We start from the raw sequence: 21,233 nt of genomic DNA, 5'->3' as shown, positions 1-21,233 counted from the left end.
TTATCGAGGTTCTACTGTAATAGGTGTAATAGGTATAGAATGAAACTCGGCAATAATATTTGAAGGATTGTATAGTATAAGAGCTAAATGAATGTTACCCATTAGTACAAGAGCGGTAAGCGAAAGTAGCCCCAAAAAAAAATTAAAAAAAATAATAGTAATAAAAAGAATAAAAAAATAAATTTTGTGTATTAATAAATAATAAAATGAAAAATTAATTGCTCACACACATTCTCATTCAAAGTTATTGCATAAAAACTTGATTTTTAAGCATTAACTCCAAGATATAAGGGTGCAATGAGATTTTAGAAAAAATAATAAAAGAGGGTATTTGCTAATTTTGATTCGATATGGATCGATTGCCATTTCACAGATACACCGATTGTAATTAGCTCTCTAGTATAACCTTATGTGTAATATAGAAATATCTTTCATTTGCCCAGAGTCTTAACACAACAGAATTCACTAGGGCTGGAAAATAATTACGGCCTACCGAATACCACGGTATACATATCAAGCAATACCGAAAAATTACCGAAACTTCGGTAACCATTACATTTGGTACGGTATTAGTACCGTACCACTATTATACGGTACGGTAGCGGTATTGTATTTCAGTACCATGGTAATACCGTACCGTACCGTAAATTTGAATTTTATAATTTAATTAATATATATTTATTTTATATTGGTTAATTAACTAAAATTAAAATTGCTACATAAAATAAATAGGTCAAAACTTAAAAAAATTAAAATACAGTTCTTAAAAATTTATGAGACAACATTGAAGCTTAGTGCAACAAAAAAACGTACATCCCATTTGGTTTTCACTGAAATAGTAGGGCAGCAAATTGAGATTGAAAAAAAATCATGACTCTAGTAATCTTAGTTTGCAAGGTATGACTAAATTAATGAAGTTAAAGTTTGATAAATATTGAAGGAGCTTTGAAATTTGAATAAGATCATATAAATAGCCAATTTTCTTGTTTAAAGTGTTGTATTTTTATAAAGATCGTCTTCAAAGTATAACAAATTAAAATTAATGGTAGAGTACCATGTACTGATATATCGTACCGAAAGTAACGGTATACCGAATAACGGTATACCACACTTATTGGTACGGTAACGGTATCGAATTTTTCAATACCATATAATTCGGTAGGTACACGGTATTGATCAAAATATTCGGCAACAGTACCGAAACCACCCCTAGAATTCACCGTTGTTAAGCTTTAACAGGATAGGGCAATTTCAAGCACATGTTTTTTGGGAGTAGTATAGCAATTTTGATGCTCTTATAATATGAATCTAACAGGCTATTATTTTTCTTATTTAATGCTCTTACAATATGAATCTTTTAGTATTTCTTTGGAAGTAGTTAAAAGATGATATGTATACACAGAAACGGACTTTTCGATCCATTATTTCTTTCAGTCGATATTCACTTGTTGTGATAACATTTGAAGTCCAACCTCCAAATCACTTAACGTGATTGTCACCAATTCATCAAATTTCGCGTCGAAATTCATCCTCGAATCCAGATTTTCTCGAGCATTGTTCAGCATATGATCCACCAAACCTCCGTTCATTTTATTCCGCATCTTCTCAGTGGAGTTCTTCTCTATCACTCCAAGAACATCGTCATAAGTACACAAAGGATGGAGCTTAAACCCGTACAACCGGCTCTTCTCGCTTTGCTTACTCATCTTTAGAATAAGCATATCCGCGAGATCTTTGCATGTAAAATCATCAAATTGGTAAAAGTGAGTCACCCTTCTGGTGAATCCCGCGTTTGAAGAGAACACACGCTTCATCGGCTCTGTATAGCCCGCAAAAATGACCACAATTTTCCCATCTTCCAACACGGACATAATCTCTTCCAATGCTTCCACACCCAAGTCTTGGGAATGACCTTGCGATCGCACAGGTACTAAACGGTATGCTTCGTCCACGAACAAAATCCCACCCATAGCCTCTTCAATCTGTAATCAAACATCAATCGGTATAAGAAGAACACTAACAACGTACATAACAAAACCGAATTTCATGAATCATCGTAAATGAGTCCATACTTTTTTTCTAGTCTTGGGTCCAGTGCGACCCATATACTCTCCTACCAAATCAGTTCTTTGTACTTCTATCACTTTATCAGAAGAAAGCACGCCGACAGATTGGAGTAGTTTGCCTAAGATTCGTGCTACGGTGGTTTTGCCTGAACAATAAATAGTTGAAGATGCACGCGGTAAATCTCATTAGAAGATAGGGGATTAACGAAATTAACACGCAACATTAAACTATCACTAGTAGAAAATTTGCTTATTACTACGAATTTGTTTGCTACGGTGAAAAACCGTAATAAAAGGTACTTTTTACTACGGAACAATTTTGAAGTCGTAGTAAATACTAGGATTACCGTAGCAAAAAAGTATTTGGTACGGCCATTTACCGTAGCAAATGCGTAGCAAAATCATTTTTACTACGAATTTGATACATTTTGCTACGATTAATGATCGTAGTAAAAAGCCATTTTTCTACTAGTGTATTACCTGTCCCGGGATTTCCGAGAAATACCATGTGAGGTTGTTTTCTTGGTCCAAGGTTTATCCCCATGGCTCGACGCTTCTCATCCAAGAGCATTCCCTTTGCCCATTTCTTGAACTGCGTTTTGAGGTCACGCAATCCCACTATCTTCGACAATTCATCTTCAAACTCCTCCATCTTTGTTTCTTCCAAATTCTCAAGGCGCATTTTTTTGTTAATTTGATTTACATTGTTCTGACTTGCGTTGACAATTTGTCCCATATAATTGTTAGTTTGACACGCAACATTATCTTGGCAGAGTAGTCTCAACAATTCTTGATTTTTTAAGCTTGCTAGCAAATAGTTGAGAGGAGTCATGCCCTTCTGCAAAAATGATAATAATAATAAGTTCACTATATATTATATCAACAAAATCATGAAACTCCGAACAATATTTGATACATTGTCTGTTGCCCAGCGATCCGCTTTGTAATCTACCAATGTTTTCACGACCGAGTTTTTTCCAGATTGCATTGCGTAACTAACTGCAAGATGTAATGGAGTCATCGAGTTCTGCGAGAGCAAATAAATTAAGTTAGTTTATACATAACCGAATTTAGATCCAAGTAAATATATTTAAGAAAAAAGATATAAAATAGCGCACATTTGTTCTTGCATCCAAATTGGCACCAGAGTCGATAAGCATCTTGACCGCCTCATTACATCCATTCCTAGCAGCAGTGTGCAATGCTGTCTCACCATTCTGTGCAAAACAAAGAAATATATATGTATATACATATATATAAGAAGAATTTATTTTTTTTGAGTTGAAACAAACAACAATTCATTAACCGATTTCTTCTACATACAACATTCTTTGATTCCAAATCCAATTTCAGCCCTTCTTTCTGGTCGAGAATGTACTTCAATAGGTCAACTCTATTCTCGCTAGCAAGAGTTTGTAACTCGATCAGTATCATTTTCACCTGAGAAATTAAAACAGTGAGTATATATCTTAGTACAATCTGCTGTCACTCCATAGAGATAAATCCACTAATTTTCAAAAAAATATTCCGAAAATTACAAGTACAACTTAACATGAAATTATCCCAAATCAACATTCCTAAACACAATTTCACATCTCTCATCAGAAAATTAATTAATTGTTACATCCCATAAAAATACAAATATTTAAAATAAACTTGTAGGACATAAAAATTTCAAGCAGACTGAGATGTACTATGGCTACATATATCCTCGAAAATAAGGCCAAACAACATTAATCCTTCACAACGCACGTAATCCCATTAACGAAAAAGGGACGAAGTCACATAATTCATTCACGAATAAGGTACAACTTAAGATTTATTCTTGAAATAATCTTAAATCACACATGCTAATCAAATTCATTATTCAACTATTCAATCCCCACATATATGCTACTTATCAATTAATTCTCTAACTAATTCATATTCTCATAAAACACCAACTCACTGCACTCTCACAGCTATGAAATACACACACTAAAAGATGCACACGGACACACTAGAATACACATAAAACACTGTCATACACATACCAAGACACACATATTTTATAGATACAATAATACTTAGAATTTAATTGATTAAACTTTTGCGTTGTATATGTAACTATGATTAGTTGATATATTATATAGATACAATCCATTAATATTTAAGAATCTGAGATACAAACACAGTCTAAATATTATCCTTGTTAAAATTTCTTTTGAATTCTTAAGAAATTGAAAACTCTGAAAACCTTGATTTATTTACTGATGAAGAATTCTTTAACAGCCGGCTGCAGATATGCAAACAAGACTCGTAATCAATTGATTTATTATTTTTTTATTACGGAAATTTCTTAAATTTCCCTAATCATATTTTCGGAATTCTTTTAAGGTTATTAGTGAAAATCTACTCTAGTATTTTTTAAATAAGGATGGTTCTAGACTTTTTTTAATTATTAGTAATAGGCCATTTTTTTCCTTCTATTTCAAATTTACTCTATTTACAATTCCCAACGCATTACCCACTTGATGTTTTTTTTCATTATTTTTTTATTTTCATTCTATTTATTTAAAAATAATATTCTTTTTTAAACAATATTATTTTTTTTCAGCAATTTTCTTTTTCAGTTTTCCGTAACTTTCGAAAACAACTACAGTAGAACTTCGATAAATTAATGCTGGATAAATTAATAACCTTGTTTAAGTAATAAATTTTTCCGGTCCCGACTCGGGGATAACGTGCTAAATTAATAATTGGCTAAATTTATAGGATACACATTCAAAAATTTTAAGAAGCCCCATATAATATATAAATTAATAAGACATAAAAACAATTCTTAAATTACATGGTAGAGTACACATTTTATAGATCTATGAAGGCTTAATACAATATAATTTAATTGTTGTTTCTTTCTTATTGAAGTTCACATTACCATCAATCCCGTCCCTCCCTTTTCTTAACATGGTTAGAACTTTCGGTATAGTTTTCTCATAACTTAACATAAAATCGTTCTATACCATTGCTGCTTTAAGAGTTTCCGTTTGTGAAACAGACTCTATAGTGCATTGAACTTATGGTACAATGAATAATATATACATAAAATAAAAAAAATGTATTTATTGAAACATAATAATAAAAGTAATTTCATAAATTAATAATTATTAATTAATGTATAAATTAATAATTATTAATTTATTGATAAGTTAATATTTCGCTAAATTAATGAAATTTGATGGTCCCAACTGTATTAATTTATAGAGGTTTAACTGTACATTATTTCCAACTCATTTTTTCTGTTTTTTTCCCAACGGATTTACCAAATTGATAAATTACTACATATTATTGAAAACAATACAAAAAAAAAAATAATGAATCAACTAACAAAAAAACATAAATCACCTGAAAAATGTCGAAAATGACTAAAAATAAATGAGCTACAAGTTTTTTTTTTTTTCTATATATTGAAAACAACTAAAAAAATCAAAATCAAATACCAAAAATTGAAAACAACTAAAAAGTGTTGAAGACAACTAAAAACTATCGAGAACTAAAACAACTATATTGCTTTGTGTATCAAAAGCATAACAAAAAAAAACGATGGCAGGAGGACAAATGTGGAAGGGGGAGACGGCGGCGGTGATGAGGTGGAATCCATGTAGGGCGGGGCAGCAGTGGTAGCTGAGGCACGGAGAGGCGGCGAGCGTAGTTGGAATCACGGCAGGGTGGGGCAGCGGTGGTGGCTGAGGCATAGAACGGCGGGCGACGTAGAGGTAGAAGGGGGGAAGATTTATGGAGAGAAAAGAAAGAAGTGGAGAAGAGACGAAGAATTTATGTTTGATTAGAGTTTTAGGTGGAAAGACCAAATTATATATTGTTGATAGAGGGGATATGGATATTACTTTAAATTTTATTTAATTAAACAATTAGGGGCTCACTAATACTGAAAAATGGGTGGGATTCATCCTTATAATCCATTTAGTTTGGGTTCTCGCTAACAATCTCATTCTTTTATGGATCACTTAATTTATTCAATTTCTAAGGGAAATGAACAATAATTGTACAATATGCCTTTTATTTATGGGGCTATTACCAATAAGCCTATGGTTGACTACTTATTCATATCTAGGTCTAACCCCAAAGCTCTTTTATAAAAGTCCACGCAAAGTCGCGAGGTGTGTATATGACAAAAATATCTCTTCACATTTTATCTATAACTATATAATTTATAAATTGAAACCCTCATACCTTTAGCATCCAACATTTGGCATACCTAGGTGGCATCCTAATCAGCTCCAACGTGACATTATTTATTCCATTAATATTACCATATTAATTTCTAAGCATTAGTTACTGATAAGATCTAAAAGACCCTTCAATTATATAAAACTTTTAATGAATATGGATTAACAAACTATCTATGTAATCATGATTTTTACGGGGTATAAAGAGGAAAATGTTTATTCTTATTATTTAGAATATAGATTTTTTTTTGGGAATCCTCTCCTTTCTTCTATTACAAATGTGAAGAGAAGTATTTATACTACTCTTCTATGAGTCCTCATGGGCCCTACTTGACCATGTGGAGTATTACAGATATATTATCCTATTTCTACGGCCGCTCTCCTATCCTAGCTTGACACCTGTCTCTTCACATCATTCATCCACCTCACATCCCTGAGAGATAAAGCTGCTTTCTGCCGAGGTAGTTTCCTAGACGAGGTGCCACTCTGCCTTGACGACGTCTCACTTATATGTGGGTGAGCTATTCTTAGATTATTTCTTTAATGTTGCATTTATCAACATTTCATGCTTTTATGATCTTTTAATGCGATGGGCATTTAAGAGCATTAAATGCTTTAATAAACCTTTAATGCTTTATTTTTGCCGTCTTTTCTCCGCTGTCTTATCTGCTTTTAGGGGGACTCCTTGGACCGAAAACTGGCCCTTTGGAAGGCCCAAAAGCCAAAGTACCATTATTGAGGTCCAAACAGAATTGGCCCACATCAGTTACCTATTTATCAACTTAGAATGTTATTATTTTGTGTACTGCTATTGATGGAGATCATTTATGTATTCCATAAATCAAATAGAAACGTAATCAATTATTATCAATTACATACGATGGTAATTCTATAATACTATAATCACGGAGAAAATATTACTTTATTCAGAAAAATTATCAATTACAAGTACATAGATTGTGCTTACTAAAATCAAGGATATTATATTATACAACATCACACTATTTCATCTATATTTAGATTTTTGTAAAATCTTTGCATCTATTACCGCCCATATTGAAATTTGAATTTTGAATAGTTAAACTCTTTAAAAACATTATGTTTATAATTCATACTATATAAACTTCTCACATCGATTTTATTTTCAATCCTCGAGCCATCTACTTCACATCACTATATGTAATTATGTTTACGCCGATGTTTATTTTAATATTCTTAATTCTTGTATATGTTTTTTCTTTTGAACTCTTTAGTACCCAATTTATAGTCGCATAAGAATTTACCAATTTTAATACTTTCCATGTGAATTTTATATTTGTTGATTAGCATCACAAATTCAAGAATTAATATGAGTGTTCAATCGGCATTATGTGTACTTTTCAACAACTAATTAGACCGGCCTTTGGATCCATATATATGCGTTGTATATAGAGAATCAATCAAAGGAGACATATGCATATTTGACCATGTGTTGTATGTTGGAAGGTGGAAACGGAAGATTTCATAACTTTTTTTAGTGGTGTGTTGTCTGAATGTGTCTTTATACATGAGATGTGTATGCCATCGAATGAACGTGGGAATTTCGATTAATAGATCGTAACGCCTCCCTTATATATTTTGAAACAGTGCTTACGTATTATGATCTCCAACTAATGGTAATATCGATATTCAAGATTTGGACTGCCAATAATTGTACATGAGAGCTCCACATGCAGCATCAAACAACAAAGTCCACAAGCAGAATTATTATCTAAAGCGAAGCTAATCATATGAGACAAGGCACCGATGATGCACATGTATTGTTTCAAAGCACTTGACTCAAAGATGCCATTTGGAGGCAAGGTTGTAGTTCTTGGAGGAGACTTTTGGCAAATTCTGCTAGTTGTGTTGAAAGCGTCGAGCCAAAACATTGTTCATGCTACAATCAATTCCTCAACGTTGTGGAAACACTGTAAGGTTATGATGTTGCAAAAGAACATGAGACTTCGGTCATGCTCCTCTTCCTCCAACACCGATGAAATTGTAGAATTCGCAGACTGGATACTGCGAATCGGGAATGGCGATGTTGGTGAGGTCAATGATGGTGATGCTGCTATTGAAATTTCTAATGACAAGTTGATTCGTGATTCTGCAGATCCCTGTTTGGATCTTATCGAGTTTGTTTATCCCGATCTGATGAGCGACCTGTTCAATCCTGATTATTTCGAGGGCATGGCAATTCTTGCACCAACTAATGAAAGTGTCGGTTTTGTGAGTGATCGTTTTTTGTCGCTCATAACTGAACAAAAGAATGTTTATTTTTCTCTGATAGTATGCGCAAGGATGAGTTATTATCATAACTCAACGCATAAGTATATTCCACGGAATTCCTCAATAACATATCATGCTTTGGGAGTCCAGCGCATATGTTGAGATTGAAATATTGAAAAGAGGTGTTCCCGTTAAAATATTTTTAGGGGACAACAGAGAATTTTCCACATTAATCATAGAAGATATCACGTTCTTCTCTAGATAATTCTAAAATATTTTTTTTTAAATTACAAATTAAATTTTAACATTTTATTGTTTACAGAAATTGTAATTTCCAAACACTTACGAATTCATTATGGCTAAGGACCTAAATTATATATTCTTTATTTGCGTCGACACCAAACAGGATCAGAGCTTCCTAAATCTTTCCCAAGTGATATGAAATTGTACTCAAAATTGTGGATCAGAGCTTCCTAAATCAACGGCGGCGACGGACAAAATTGTACTCAAAATTATGTTTTTGGTCAAAATTGAATAATTTATGAAATTTGGGGTCAAATTGAGGTAAATAATTAAAGGATGAAATTGGAGCATATTAAAATGTGAGGGGCACTTTTAGTCTTTTACATACCTCTGGACAACGTGTGGATTTTATTTGTAAAAGAGTTTTTTGTCTAGACCCCTTTATGAATAAGTATCCATTGATGGGTTTATTTGTAAAGTGCCCTAACAAAATTACTACCACCAATATAATATTCAAATAACTACGGACTGGGCAAACTCAAACAAATTTATTTGCAAAAATAAATGTAGCCGAAAGGTAGGTTAAGAACTTCAAGGGTTCGGAGCAACACCCGATATTTTTTCCAGACTTACTCAGATAATATTTCATTTTAGTAGTATTATTTTATCTTGTAATATTGCAATATTCTAACTTTCAACATACAAACATTCCTCCATACTAGTTACCGACCATCATTAGAAGGGGACATAACTTTTAGTAGTACATAACTTTTACTATTATAGTATAGGTCTAAAGTTAATTAATGCCCCTCCAATACTATCCCAATTTCTAACGAGATTTGACTTTTATAAGTGAAAAAAAAAAACGTTCCTCAAGACTACTGATACCTCAAAACAACGTAAGTCTAAACATCGAAATAAGATTCTAAAATTTACAAAGCATGTTTTATTTAAATTTTAGGATTCTAAAATTTACCAACGAAACATCTTGGATAAGAATTGGAATGTCGAAGTATGGACTATGTTCTGGTAGTCGATTAAGGTTGATCGACTCCAATTTTTTTTACTTTTTTTGGATTTTTCGTTTATTGATTCCAATTGTATAAATATTTTTTATTTTTGTAATATATAGTTGATTTTGCATTTTTTCGCAGTTGTGATTTGTTATTTTTAGTAGCAGATTCTTAATCGATTATGCTCTGCTAGTCGATTAAAGTTGATCGATTCCAATTTTCCTTTTTTTTATTGATTCCAATTGTATAATTCAATTATAATGTTCTTATATTTTTTGTTTTTTTTTTGTAAAATATAGTTGATTTTGCATTTTTTGATTTGTTATTTTTAGTAGCAGACTTTTGATCGACTATGCTTCATCATAGTTGAATAATATACTGATATAGAAAAAAAAATTAAAAACAAAAAAAATAAAGAATTTCCTTAATCGACTATGAAGCATTGTCGATTAAGGCTAATCGACTATGCGCCATAGTCGATTAAGAAAACTGGTACATAAAAGGAGGAAAAAAAACGGGAAAAAAAAAATTGCTGAGCGCGGACCCAGTGATGATGTGGCGGGCGAGGGCAAAACTGGAAAACATAATAGCTCAAAATGAATGTGGGCTTTTCTCAAATGGACAGAAATATTTTGGACCTCTTTCCATTTAAAAAAGTAATGAGGGGGTTTCCTCAAAGAACCCCTCGGAATTAAATATAGTAGAAAATATGACGGTTGGTTAAAAGTTTATGGGGGTTTGGGGGCAGCGCCCCCGATTTTTTTTTAATACTATAAACATTAAATAATAAGAATATGTAATATTTTCAAATTTAAAGGGATTATTTTACAAATTTTAGACTAATTTAGGAAATATTTAGACATAAAATTGGTGAAAATATTAAAGGACTGGAAAACATATTAAAGTTGCTAGTAACAAAATATGTATTTCATTAGCAAATTTTGAATTTTTAAAATATAAAAAAAAATACCCACATAGTTGTAAATTTAGAAAATACTTGAAATAATATATATATATATATATATATATATATATATATATATATATATATATATATATATATATATATATATATATATATATATATATATATATATATATATATATATATATATATATATATATATATATATACAACATTAAGAATTTTGAATAATTTAGATTATATAAAATATTCAAAAATACCCACATATTCAAAAAATTGAAAACAATTGAAATATTGTATGTAATGGAAATTAAAATCTTGTTCCTTATGGGTAAAAACTTTCTACCAATTAACTACAAGCCAATTTATTTACAAAAGATTTGGAATTTAAAAAGGAATATATACATAAAAAATAGAAATAAAAAAAAAACATATTAGGGGTCTCGGGCTCTGGGTAAGGTTGTATTAATTTTTACTAAATTTCAATTTAACCCCTCATTAGTTATAAATATAAAAAAAAAACCACAAAATATTATATATATTTTTTTTTCTTTTGTTTTTTTTTTATAAATCCAAGGGTGTGCAACTGCACACCCTAGGACTATGCTAGATACGCCACTGCCTATAATATTCAGCTCGAGCTCGAGCTTGTTGTGTTTCTAAGGAGCTCGAGCTTGAGCTCGACACAACCAAATTTTCATTCAATAAGAAAATTAATATTAGGGCAAATGGCAAAAAGGCCCATCACATGGGACTTAAATGCATTTTGGTCCACAAAAAAAACAGTCTCTCAATTAAGCTCATCCCCATGTCTTTAGTCTAAAATACCCTCAATAATATAATTCTTATCAATTCCACCCATTATACTCTAACTTCCTTAATATTACACATTAACCCCGAATTTAAACAAATATATCACATTAACCCCCAAAACTTTTTTTTTCAGAAAATAATTTTTTTCTGAAATGTTTTTTTTCCGGCCAGATTCCGGCGTTTACCGCCGGAGACCGCCGTTGAATTTTTTTTTTTTTTTTTTTCCTGAAATTTTTTTCCGGCCGGTCAACCACAGTTGACCGCCGGTCTCCGGCGTTGACTTTTTTTTTTTGAATTGTTTTTCTTAGAAAAAAAATATTTTAATTAATATTACTGTCTTGGCTACTAAATTACTGTCTCAGACAGTAATATTACTGTTTGGAACAGTAATATTATAAATATTATTTTTCCGAACAGTAATATTATTAATATTATTGTCTAAGACAGTTAAATTACTGTTGGAGACAGTAATTTAAATATTAATTAAAATAATTTTTTTAAGGAAAAAAATTTAAAAAAAAAAAAGTCAGTAATTTAGCAACTAATAGTTAACAGTTAAATTACTGTCTCCGACAGTTAAATAACTGCCGGAGACAGTAATTTAGCAACTAATACAGTAATATTAATTAAAAATATTTTTTTTAAGAATAAAAAAGTCAATTAACAGTTAAATTACTGTCTCCGACAGTTAAATAACTGCCGGAGACAGTAATTTAGCAACGAATACAGTAATATTAATTAAAATATTTTTGAAGAAAAAAAAAAACAAAAACAAAAGAGTCAATTAACAGTTAAATTACTGTCTCCGACAGTTAAATAACTGCCGGAGACAGTAATTTAGCAGCCAAGACAGTAATATTAATTAAAATATTTTTTTTAAGAAAAAACAAAATTATAAAAAATAAAAAAAAAAAAAGTCAACGCCGGAGACCCGGCGGTTAACGGCAGTTGACCGGCCGGAAAAAAATTTCAGGAAAAAAAAAATTTCAAAAAAAAAAAAAGTCAACGCCGGAGACCGGCGACCGGCGGTCTCCGGTGGTGGCGGGTCAAAATTGGGGTCAAAATTGAAATTAGGGTTGAAATTGGTTAATTGATGAAATTGGGCTAAATTGGGGTGTAAATTATGAAATTGGAGTTAAATTGGGTTTCAATGAATTGGGGGTAATATTGGTATATATAAAAGGATTTTCCTTATTTGCAAATAAGTGTGAATGGGCTGGATTTATTTGAAAGACAAAAAAGTTGGATGTCCCTCTTTTAATTAAGTGCCCTTGTCATGGGCCTATTTATCATTACCCCTTAATATTATTCTTTTTTTTATTATCAATAATATCCACTATTATATATTATTAATATGTATTAAAAATATAAAAAAAGGTAAAGCTCGCGAGCCGGCTCGCGAGCAGTCGAACAACTGAAATGAAGCTCGAGCTTGGCTCGTCAAAAAGCTCGGGCTCGTTAGCTCGAGCTCGATTTTTCGAGCTCAAGTACGAGCTTTTTTCGAGCAAGCTCCGGAAGCTCGCGAGTCGGCTCGACTCATTTACACCCCTAGTCATCAGGTTGACCTTGGGTTGTTTTGTATTTAATTATTTAGCTCTTTTGTATTATATTGTATATTTTGTAATTTCATAGTTTTTATCTCTCGACACAATGAGTCGTAGAATTTTTTTAGCCCGATAAAAAGAAAGTAAGCGCAAAAACAACTCATTAAGTTTAAAAAATCACCTGGCGAAAAAATATATTTCGAAGATGAAGTTGTGAACTTGTAGTCAAGAAACGAGTTGATAAGTCAGAAGAATAAAGTTGGTGGTTAAGGGGGCCTCTCATTTTCGCCTAGGGCTTCCGGGACCCTAGGACCGGCCCTGCGGCTAAGGACCTAAATTATATATCCTTTATTTGCGTCGACACCATAAATGTGGATCAGAGCTTCCCAAATCTTTCCCAAGTGATAGTGAGGGAGTTTAGTGTATAACCTAGCCATCTCCATTAGTTCTTGTCTCTTTCAGCCGACATTCGGCCGTACGTGATAACTTTCTAAGTCCAGCCTCCAAATCAGTTAACGTGATTGTGCACAGTTCATCCCCTTGAGAGTCAAAATTCAGCCTCAAATCAAGATTTTCTCTAGCATTGTTCAGCATATGATCCACCAAATCTCCGTTCATTTTATTCCGCAGCTTCTCCGAGGAGTTGTTCTCTATCACTTGCAGAACAGCATCACATGTACACGACGGATGGAGCTTAAATCCGTACAACCTGCTCTTCTCGTTTTGCTTGCTCATCTTTAGCATAAGCATCTCCGCGAGGTCTTTGCATGTAAAATCATCAAATTGGAAGAAGTGAGTCACTCTTCTGCAGAATCCCTCGTTCGAAGAGAACACACGCTTCATCGGCTCGGTATAGCCTGCAAAAACAACCACAATATTCCCATCTTCCAACACGGACATGATCTCTTCCAACGCTTCCACTCCAAAGTCTTTGTGGCCACTTGTCCCCTTCGTAGGTACTAAACGGTACGCTTCATCCACGAACAAAGTGGACCCCATGGCTTCTTCAATCTGTATTCAATCATAAATTAATATAACAGCCTTAAGATAACATGCAAGAAGTCATTTACTCTTATAATGCAGAATTTTATCACTCCATACTTTTTTTCTAGCCTTGGGCCCCGTTTGACCAATGTGCTCTCCTACCAAATCGGTTCTTTGTACTTCTATCACTTTATCAGACGACAAAACACCAACAGATTTGAGTAGTTTGCCTAAGATCCGAGCTACGGTTGTCTTACCTGCACATCAAATACTTAAATATCATTAAACAAGAGCGATACGTACGGACGGACATAGGGATTTCCGATAAATAACATGTCAAACTACCTGTCCCGGGATTTCCGAGAAATACCATGTGAGGTTGTTTTCTCGGTCCGAGTTTCATCCCCACCGCTCGACGCTTCTCATCCATGAGGAATCCCTTTGCCCATGTCGTGAACTGCAGTTTGAGCTCATTCAATCCTACTATATTTGATAGCTCATCTTCAAAATCATCCATCTTTCCTTTTATTCCACTCCCATCATTCTTTGCCTCGGAGCAACTTTTTTTATTAACTTGATCCACAGGGTTCTCATTTGGCTCTTCCAAATTTTCGGAGCCCCTTTTTTTGTTAATTTCATTTACTGGGTTCCGATTCGTATCGTTGTTTTGGTAGACGAGTCTCAACAATTTTTTATCTTGTAAGCCAGCTTCTAGAATAGATCGAACAGGAGTCCAGCCATTCTGCACATTATAATGATAACGTGTTCACAATCAACAATATGAGCTAGATACAAGTTGACACGGTTTATTGCAACTAATACCGCTGTGTTATATCGAATTGCTAAAAAACTACCCTACGTTATTTTATTGGCAAAACACCCCCTATGATTCGATTTTTTTTCTTTTAGCATACAACCCCCTAAACAGGGGTACTAATTGCTAAAAAAAATTAAATCATAAGGATTTTTGCCAATAAAATAACATCAGGTGGTTTTTCAGCAATTCGATATAACACAAGAGTACTACTACTTGCAATAAACTCTAAGTTGAAATATCATCAAATTGAGGATTGAATAGAAACATTTAGTACATTGTCTTTTGGTGACCGATCAACTTTGTAGTCTAACAATGTTTTCACGACGGTGAGTTGTCCGGATAGCACTGCATAATCAACTGCAAGATGTAATGGAGTCCTCGAATTCTTCGACAAAAAGGAACAAATAAAGAAGAGTAAAATATTCAGTTAGTTATATGTAACGAAATTTGGATGCACGTATATTTAAAGATAGAGAATATCACACATTAGTTCTTGCTTCTACGCAGGCACCATAGTCGATAAGCATCTTGACTGCCTCATCACATCCGTTTCTAGCAGCAGCGTGCAATGGCGTCTCACCATGCTATGCAAAACAAATATACGTATGTGTGTGTGTGTATATATATATAAGACGAAAACCTTTGCATTTAAACGAACAACAATTCATTTTAATTAATTGATTTCTTCTTCATACAAGATTCTTAGCTTCCAAATCCTCTTTCCCCACTCCTTTCTGGTCAAGCAAATACTTCAATATGTCAACTCTATTCTCACTAGCACAAGTATGTAACTCGATATTTACCATCTGCTACATGCAAAAGCAGTCATGAGTAATTGCAAAGAGAATCAATACAAGTAGTTATGTGATGAACCAGAAGGACTTGTACAAGGATGATTCTGGAGTGGTTTCTTCCCTTTTATGTATGCCCTATTATACCCCTAAATTACTAAATGAAAATATAATTGACTAATTACAAATTAAACAGTTTAATATATTAATTGAATTGAATTTATTCATAACTCTCTTCGCATTCATTGAAATAAGTAGCTAATCTTAATCCATTAATTATGATTAATTGAGTAACAAATTTAAATAAATTGATAGTAGATTAAATTTATTATGTATTCGGGGTAATATGCTATGAGCCCCTCAAATTAAACCTAATTTGAACTAAACGGCAACCTTAAATTACATTTTTGTTAATTAAATCCTTATTTTTAAACAATATATGAGCAACATCCCTAACTTGTTCATATACCTTAAATCATCTAACCTACATATTTACGTTTCTCTAACTCATATTTATTTATGCGCTCTCCCTCTCTCTCTCCGAGTCTCAAATTAATGCAAAAAAAAAAAAAAAGACGTAAATCTCTTTTTTTCTTTCCCAATTTTCTAGTTTTGTGAACAAAAAAGTCCTATTCCCGAAAAATTAAGTTCACCCTGTACCAAATTCATGAACTCACTGAACACAACAGACTACTATACACACAATGCACACAATTCACACCCACACATGCAAAGCATCTGCATACGTAGACGCACCCAATTGATATTCATGAACCTCGGATGCAAACACAGTCACAGTTCTTTAAAAAAATAAATACCTATTAATCCGAACAATTTCATAGTTTATTGTTTAAATAAAAAAAGGAAATCATACAAACCAACAATCAGATCCCAATTCCCAAGGCACCAGAAGTGATACAGTAAAAATTTACGTGAATTTCGACCGGTGAAGAATTCTGTTTCAGCACCGCCCCTCTTTTTCTTTTGTTCTGTTAAGATATGTAAATAAGACTTGTTGGCGTTCATTTAATAGTCTATTATCATAATTATTCTTACAATACATTTTTATTCGGAAATAACTTCAATTTCCCCTAATCTTTTTTTTTTTTTTTTTTTTTTTTTGAATTCAGTCGTAGATCCCTGAGTTAGGGATGTCAATGAGTCGGTTTTGGGTCGGGTTTATCTAAACCAAAGACCTTATCCACGAAAAATATATAAAACCAAGACCCATCCCAACCCATTTTAGTTTAGACCCAAATTCACCCCAACCCAGACCCTAACTAAACGGTTCTGACTCGTTAGACCCGTTAACATACAAAAAGTTTAATATTTTTTAACTTTCATAACATTTTGCTTGTATATTTTTTACGAAATAATCTCAATACTATAATACAATATCTTAAAAAATCTCAACTAGTGATATAACATGAACAATACAATTGCAATTAATTATATTTAACTTCGATAATAATCGATAATAAGTAAAATTCAAAATGCAAGACAATTACCGGTGGTCGACAAGTGATAAATATTAATTATGAGAAATGAGATTCGAAAAATAAAACAGTGAAAATAGGTAAATGAGAATAGAAAATATGGAAATTGATAGTTTGATAAATGAAATCCGAAATTACACACACACACATATATATATATATATATATATATATATATATATATATATATATATATATATATATATATATATATATATACGGTCGGTTCTGGTTCGGTTCCAATAAGACCCGTAACCCGATCCAGAACCATCCGATTCTAGAAATTTAAACTCATTACTCAACTCAAAACCATTACCCGCCCCAAACGGGTCGGTTCCGGGTCCAAGACCCGTCAAACCCGTACCCATTGCCATCCCACCCTGATTTTATCTAATTTACTAACTAAACGTATAAATAATTAAAAAAATAATTATAAAAGAAACAAATGAGGTATTCTAGTGTGAGAGAGAACAATAATCTGATATTTTAATTTTAACTTTTCAGCAAATATTTTAATTTCAGTTATAAGTTTTATGCAAAAAAACTCAAAATCCTCTGAAACACTTTTCAAAGTATCACAAAATTAAACAAGCAATTCCGACAACGATTTCAAATAACAAATTACTTCCTTACGCAAATTTAAAGTTTTTTGTTGTGTAATTTATAAACTAGTAATTCACCCGTGCGTGCACGGGATCAATTTTTTCAAAAAAAATATTTTGGATAAAATAAAACGAACGAAAATTTTGAACAGTTGACATACATGTAAATGATACCAAAAAAAAATGTTTTATTGAATCAAAATATTCATTTGTTTGTGCTTTACCTTCATATTCGCTGAAAATCTTTTGTGCACACAACATTGCTCGTAATTTTAGTTATATCGCCCGATTCTGAGTTGATAAATATATTTATCTCAACTCTACTTTCAACACTGGACATTGCGGCGTACAATTGCCTATCCACCCTAATATTAACACTAATATTACACTAACAACAACTACTACTACTAATACTAAAACCAACATTGATAATACTAATACCTATACTAATATTAATACTAAAACCAACACTAATAATACTAATATTATTACTAATCCTACTATTAATACGATGATTAATACTAATAGTCTAATACTAATATTAATATCAACACTAATATTAATAATAATAATACGCCACTTCTAATACGAATATTTAATGTTTAAACTAATACGCCAATACTAATAAGAAAACTAATACTAATAGTCTAATACTAATACTAATACTAATACTAATACTAATATTAATACTAATACTAATACTAATACTAATGTTAATGCTAATGCTAATGTTAATGCTAATACGCCAAGACTAATATGAATTTGAATACTAATAATGATAATAATAATAATGATAATTATACTGATATTGGTATTGATACTGATACTGATATTAATATTGATACGAATATTAATACACATACTGATACACATACACATATTGATGCCGATACTGATACTAATACTATTATTAATATTAATACCAATATTAATACCAATACTAATACTAATACTAATATTCATACAAATAGTCATACCAATACTCATACCAATACTCATATAGATATAGATATTGATACAGATATTGATACTCATACTCATACTGATACTGATACTACTGATACTCATATTAATACTAATATTAATACTAATACTAATACTAATACTAATACTAATACTAATACTAATACTAATACTAATACTAATACTAATACTAATACTAATACTAATACTCATACTAATATTGATGCTGATGGTGATACTAACATTGATGCTCATACTAATACTAATATTGATATTAATATTGATACTAATACTAATACTAATACTAATACTAATACTAATACTAATACTAACAGTAATACTAATACTAATACTAATACTAATACTAATACTAATACTAATACTAATACTAATACTAATACTAATACTAATACTAATGCTAATATTAATACTAATACTAATACTGATACTGATATTGATATTGATATTGATATTGATATCGATACTGATATTGATATTATTATGATATTGATACTGATATTATACCGATACTGATACTGATACGAATACTGATACTGATATTTATACCCATACTTATACTTGTACTCATATTCATACCCATAATCATATTCATACTCATACTCATACGCATACTCATACTCATACTCATACTCATACTCATAGTGATATTGATATTGTAATTAATATTGATACTAATATTGATACTAATATTGATATTGATATTGATACTAATACTAATACTAATACTAATACTGATACTAATACTAATACTAATACTGATACTAATACTAATACTAATACTAATACTAATACTAATACTAATACTAATACTAATACTAATACTAATACTAATACTAATACTAATACTCATACTCATAGAGATCTTCCTCAAATTTCAGTTTGCAATCTCAACAAATCCGTAATCGAGACCTAATACTCATACTCATAGAGATCTTCCTCAAATTTCAGTTTGCAATCTCAACAAATCCGTAATCGAGACCTACTTCATAAAAATCAATCTCGTAATATTGTACGTCGATTTCTTTTCATTGGAATATCAAACCATTTTGTTTTAGGGAAATAGATAATTTCTCTAAAATGTTTTTTAATGATCCAAAGAATACACACGCATAATGTCCTCGTTGGATTGACAACATCCATTTTCACATATGTATATTTTACTATCTATTTCGCACATTATTTTTAATGTGTTTTTTCCTTCCCTGATCAATGTAGAATTTTTGCTATATAATTTATATATTTCTTTAGTTAGTATAGATTTTTCTGCAAGAGCAGTACTTCTAAATTCTAATATGCTTGCACAAGCAATTATTCCTATTTCAAGACATACAAAATCAAACATTGTCACAAATACATCTAGGCACAATGTTGCTAATATATCATAATATTGGAATTAATGTGAATGAAGAAGAGTGAATCTAATGTCATGTACATAAAGATTCAAAAGATTAATAGCAAAAAATTATTATGAACGTACAAACTAATAATATTTTACGTAAATATTAAAAAAATGATAAAAATAAAAGAATTATTACGATACGTACAAATTAATATTGTAACATGAAAATATAAAAACTAAAGAGGATTTATTTAAATATATTCAACAAATCATATAAGAATCTCTATTACAAATAACGAAATACATACATGAGTTACTTTAGTATTTTTTTATTATATTATCACATTCATTAAACTCAACTTCTTCTTCATCGAAACTAAACTTACAATTGTTGAATGTATAATCAAAGATGGAAAAACAGAAGTAAAAGTTTTTAAAATCCATCCATATAATATATATAAATCATATCTTTGCATTCTACACAACGCCACAATGCTTCTCTCTTGCGGACGTCGCCGCATATAACACACATGATGTTATCCATGGATCTGAAAATTAAAAGGAAAGCAAAACAATGATTCGTTAGATTATTATACATACACATACATAATAAACGTATAACGTAATAAACATTTGACGATAAATAAAATGCTTCAAAGCGAGCATGCACTTCAATTACAAAACATATTGATCGCATTATGAAATTACAAAACATAAATATGACAAAAAAAGTTTTAAGGTGAGGGAGGACCTTGGTTTAGCATGATCATAACAAAATGTGTTGATAAAGAATGAGATAAATGAGTTTGTGTTGATGGTATTTATACTTAATTTTCACATACTAAATAAGTTAATAAAATAACTTTAAGCAAACAATATATTTTATTATTTTTTGTGTTACTCGGTTAGAACAAATCAAACAAATTCAAACAATTAGAATTAATAAGAATCCGAAATTATTGAGATGCATAATAAATAAATGCGATTGTTAAGGGTTACTACAAAAATATTCAAATCACATGTATTGATTTGATAATAACATTAAATAGTAATGTATTAAACAGAATCAGAAATAACATAATCAAGGAAACATAACAAAAATAACCTAACAATCAAATCAATTAATCTACCTCGTAAAAA

The 21,233-nt window shown here is 31.2% G+C and overlaps 3 protein-coding genes across 4 annotated transcripts; 1 reads left to right on the top strand and 2 right to left on the bottom strand.

Annotated features, from left to right (window-relative positions):
- Positions 1-1,378: 1,378 nt before the first annotated feature.
- LOC105969264 (ribulose bisphosphate carboxylase/oxygenase activase, chloroplastic) lies at positions 1,379-3,543 on the bottom strand. 2 transcript variants are annotated; one of them, XM_012994013.2, is made up of 6 exons: positions 3,390-3,543; positions 3,185-3,283; positions 2,983-3,093; positions 2,547-2,904; positions 2,073-2,212; positions 1,379-1,982 (listed from the first exon to the last, which is right to left on the bottom strand). In XM_012994013.2, the coding sequence occupies exons 1-6, from the start codon at positions 3,498-3,500 to the stop codon at positions 1,431-1,433; spliced, it is 1,371 nt and encodes a 456-aa protein (XP_012849467.2). In that variant the 5' UTR covers positions 3,501-3,543; the 3' UTR covers positions 1,379-1,430. The 2 variants fall into 2 exon arrangements, with proteins under 2 accessions (XP_012849467.2, XP_088680047.1); XM_088823921.1 differs by lacking the exon at positions 3,390-3,543 and having other exon boundaries at positions 3,185-3,348.
- Positions 3,544-8,116: 4,573 nt separating this feature from the next.
- Positions 8,117-8,873, top strand: LOC105969263 (uncharacterized). The gene is made up of 2 exons (XM_088824619.1): positions 8,117-8,542; positions 8,865-8,873. The coding sequence occupies exons 1-2, from the start codon at positions 8,117-8,119 to the stop codon at positions 8,871-8,873; spliced, it is 435 nt and encodes a 144-aa protein (XP_088680745.1).
- A 4,370-nt stretch (positions 8,874-13,243) lies between these two features.
- On the bottom strand, positions 13,244-15,687 carry LOC105969323 (protein CfxQ homolog). Its single transcript, XM_012994081.2, has 6 exons — positions 15,577-15,687; positions 15,367-15,465; positions 15,156-15,266; positions 14,410-14,806; positions 14,182-14,321; positions 13,244-14,091 (listed from the first exon to the last, which is right to left on the bottom strand). Exons 1-6 carry the CDS (start codon positions 15,685-15,687, stop codon positions 13,510-13,512), a joined length of 1,440 nt encoding a protein of 479 aa, XP_012849535.2. The 3' UTR covers positions 13,244-13,509.
- Positions 15,688-21,233: the final 5,546 nt, after the last annotated feature.

Source organism: Erythranthe guttata, chromosome 10 (assembly GCF_056151865.1).
Source record: "Erythranthe guttata isolate IM_541 chromosome 10, IM_541, whole genome shotgun sequence".
Taxonomy (NCBI): domain Eukaryota; kingdom Viridiplantae; phylum Streptophyta; class Magnoliopsida; order Lamiales; family Phrymaceae; genus Erythranthe; species Erythranthe guttata.
This window is presented reverse-complemented; position numbering and strand designations above follow the sequence as displayed.